Source organism: Pelophylax lessonae (assembly GCF_965119305.1).
Source record: "Pelophylax lessonae genome assembly, chromosome: 6".
Taxonomy (NCBI): domain Eukaryota; kingdom Metazoa; phylum Chordata; class Amphibia; order Anura; family Ranidae; genus Pelophylax; species Pelophylax lessonae.
The window spans coordinates 311,609,893-311,613,794 of NC_138773.1; the positions used below are offsets into that span (position 1 = coordinate 311,609,893).

The 3,902-nt window shown below is 42.3% G+C and overlaps 1 protein-coding gene across 1 annotated transcript; it reads right to left on the reverse strand.

The window, feature by feature from the left end:
* Positions 1-256: 256 nt before the first annotated feature.
* LOC309558754 (cytochrome b-c1 complex subunit 7-like) lies at positions 257-1,104 on the reverse strand. Its single transcript, XM_082261802.1, has 2 exons — positions 814-1,104; positions 257-455 (listed from the first exon to the last, which is right to left on the reverse strand). The coding sequence occupies exons 1-2, from the start codon at positions 1,066-1,068 to the stop codon at positions 339-341; spliced, it is 372 nt and encodes a 123-aa protein (XP_082117928.1). The 5' UTR covers positions 1,069-1,104; the 3' UTR covers positions 257-338.
* Between the last annotated feature and the right edge of the window lie 2,798 nt (positions 1,105-3,902).

A 3,902-nucleotide genomic window follows, 5' to 3' on the forward strand; every position in this document is an offset into this window, starting at 1 on the left:
TGTGGCATTTGATCACCTCTGCGGTTAAAACTGTGGTTTTTATTGTTTGCGCTATAAACAAAAAAAAGAGCAATAATTCAGAAAAGAAAATTTTTTTACTTTCTGCTATAAAACATTCCCAAAAAAAAAAATCAAATGTTTTCATCATTTTAGGCCAATATGTATTCTGCCATATATATATATATTTTTTTTTTTTCAAATAATAATTTGAAACATTTATTGTTGGTCGGCTCTAGAAATAAAGATCAGTGAGATCAATTTTTAATCTGGAAGATAGTTGAAAGCCACAAATTTTTACATAAATACAGTAAAACGTCTGAAAAAGAATGGTTGTCGCCTCATTTCTTGTTCCATTCTTCCTTCTCTTTCCTTTCTTGGATCACTTCCTTCAGGTATGGCTCCAGGTAGCGGACAAACTCTTCATATTTCGTCCATATTTCGGTCTGACCAGACTTCTGAGGTTGAGCACCCCATCCCCCACACACACCTGTACTCTATCAGTGTCCACTATCAAGTAGATATAGGAGTCCCATGCAGTGCATTAGCACATCTTTCCCAGCAAGGAGTGTTGTCTCCAAGGGTTAGAGAGGTTGGATTCACCCCTTTTTTATGGATAGTGTAGGACCCACTGATAATGGGGTACTTTGACGCAGTGGTGGGCTTGAGCACGATATGGCCATATGGTGGGACCAAATCCCCATTTTTATTTATGGATGGTCTCCATATTTGATAGTCATTTCTTTTGCATGTGCGCGCTATTCTTTTTTAATATACATGTTGCCTGGTCCATAGCTGCACCGGCTTTAGATATACATTATAGAGGGCTTGCGCCCCCAATTGTTTTGCTTGTTTATATTTCGTCCATTGTTCTTTGGGTAAAGTGGTCTTTTTCAAATCAAGATCCAGAGCTCTCTTGATGCTGAACACTCGGTCATCATATATTTTGGGTGGCAACCGCTTAACAGCCTCCTTAACGTCGTCATTTTCATACAAAACGTCATCACGCATTAGGCCTAGTTTATTAAATCCAGCTAGACTGTAATACCATTTATTTATGGTGCTCATCATTCAGCGCGAGACTACAACCGGTGCCATGGCCGCCATCTTTCCCCGCCACATATTTTTGATAAAAAAAATTTCCAACAAGTGTATATTGATTGGTTTGCACAAAAGTTATCACGTCTACAAAGTAGGCGATAGATTTATGGCATTTTTATTTATTTTAACTTTTTTACTAATAATGGCGGCGATCAGCGATTTTTAGGGGGACTGCAACATTGCGGTGGACAGATTGGACTCCTAACTGACATTTTTGACACTTTTGGGGGGACCAGTGACATTACTACAGTAATCAGTGCTAAAAATATGCACTTTTAATTGTAATAATGACACTTAACAGAGAAGGGGTTAACACCAGGGGCGATCAAGGGGTTAAGTGTGAGCCTAGGGAGTGCTTTCTAACTGCGTGGGGGATCAACTCACTAGATGAACATAGAGATCTGTGTTCCTAAATAGGAGGAACACAAGATCACCGTGTCCATCTCTGTCAGATCGGCGATCTGCCTTGTTTACATCGGTAGACCGCCATTCTGTCTCTCTGAGGAGCGATCGTGGGTGGCCAGCTGACATCGCATTCGCCGGACCCGCTGATTGGCTCCCCCTGTGGCCACTTGCTGGCTATTGCGCGAAATTACGTACAGGTACGTCGTTTTGCGCTAAAGAGCCAACCTGCCGCAAACAACCTGCGGCCGGTGGGCAAGTGGTTAAAGTATAGCTAAAGGCAATTTTTTTTTTTTTTTTATGTTTTTTGAATAGAGTGGAGAAGGATTAGAACCCCTGACAGTTTTTATTGCTGTCTGTATCCCTGTTCGGGTGATTCACCTTCTCAATTTGTCCGGTTTACTGTTATTGAAAGTGAAAGTAAAAGAAAATCCCAAATTTTCAGTTGCCCCCAAAAAAGTAATAAAGGGGAAATCTTCAAATGGGGTCACTAGTTCTGGTGACCTGGGGGGGGGTCCCCAAGATATTCCTTTCATTTGAAAGGATTTCTTATCACGTCCTGTTTTGGCCATGGGACAGGAAGTGAAGGGAAGTCTCTGCAATGGGACACAGATTGGAAAAATAAACCTTACAGAGATTATAACTAGTGATCAACCGATATTGGCTTTTCGTTGCCAATACCGATATTTTGGCCATCACATATCGGTATCGGCCGATATTGGCCGATATTTTTGCACATTTAAAATTTTGCTGAATAAACACAAATTTCGACACAAATCTGTTACTGAACATGTAAAACTTTATTTATTAACAATTAACATTAAGGGCTCGTTCTTCACACCTTAACTGCATGAGAACTGATAGGAAACCTTCATTTGCAGGGACATCAGTTTCACATCATCTGATTGTGGATTAATGCATAATAAACTGCTGCAGTAGTGCACTCACTCACTGCAATCATTTTAAATCACTATTGCAGTGCAGTCAGTGCAAAACTGCTAGAAAAAAAGCTAGGCAACAGCTAGACAGTGGATTGGACTGGAGTCAATGGACTACCTCTGCAGTCTGCAGTATGGCACTCACTTCAACTACTGCAGTCAGTGCAAAACTACTAGAAAGAAAAGCTAGGCAACACAACAGCTACACAGTGGATTGGATTGGAGTCAGTGGACTACCTCTGTAGTATGGCACTCACTGCAACTACTGCAGTCAGTGCAAAACTGCTAGAAAAAAAGATAGGCAACACAACAGCTACACAGTGGATTGGATTGGAGTCAGTGGACTACCTCTGCAGTATGCCACTCACTGCAACTACTGCAGTCACTGCAAAACTGCTAGAAAAAAAGATAGGCAACAGCCACACAGTGGATTGGACTGGAATCAGTGGGCTACCTCTGCAGTATGACACTCACTGCAACTACTGCAGTGAGTGCAAAACTGCTAGAAAAAAAGCTAGGCAACCCCTAGACAGTGGATTGGATTGAAGTCAGTGGACTACCTCTGCAGTAGGGCACTCACTACAACTACTGCCGTCACTGCAAAACTGCTAGAAAAAAAGATAGGCAACAGCTACACAGTGGATTGGATTGGAGTCAGTGGACTACCTCTGCAGGAGGGCACTTACTGCAACTGATGCAGTCAGTGCAAAACTGCTAGAAAAAAGATAGGCAACAGCTACACAATGGATTGGAGTCAGTGGACTACCTCTGCAGTATGGCACTCACTGCAACTACTGCAGTCACTGCAAAACTGCTAGAGAAAACGGTAGGCAACAGCTACACAGTGGATTGGATTGGAGTCAGTGGACTACCTCTGTAGTATGGCACTCACTGCAACTACTGCAGTCAGTGCAAAACTTCTAGAAAAAAAGCTAGGCAACACAACAGCTACACAGTGGATTGGACTGAAGTGGAGTCAGTGGACTACCGCTGCAGTAGGGCACTCACTCACTGCAATCATTTTAAATCACTGCTCCACTACTGCAGTAGTGATTTAAAATTATTTCAGCAGTGAGTGGCGCACTACTGCAGCAGTAGTCTACTGGCTTAGTCTACTGACTCCAATCCACTGTCTAGCTTTTTTCTAGCAGTTTTGCACTGACTGCAGCATAGTGCAGTCAGTGCAAAAATGCTAGAAAAAATAGCTAGACAAAAGCTAGACAGTGGATTGGACAGACCCAGTGAACTGGTGGACAGACACTACTACTACACTTTCAAATCAATACCCCCAGTCAAGTAGAACAATATTATAGTGCAGAAAGCATAACATTTCAGCATGTTCACCAGTTAACCACTTCAATACCGGGCACTTTCACCCCCTTCCTGCCCAGGCCAATTTTCCCCTTTTAGCGCTGTTGCATTTTGAATGACAATTGCGCGGTCATGCAACATTGTACCTACACC

What these genes read in the sequence shown, in the direction of transcription:
- LOC309558754 (XM_082261802.1), bottom strand. Translation starts at nt 1,068, where the DNA reads ATGATGAGCACCATAAATAAATGGTATTACAGTCTAGCTGGATTTAAT. An exon ending in GGGCGCAAGCCCTCTATAAT is followed by an intron (nt 456 to 813) that starts GTATATCTAAAG and finishes GCTCAACCTCAG; the next exon opens with AAGTCTGGTCAGACCGAAAT.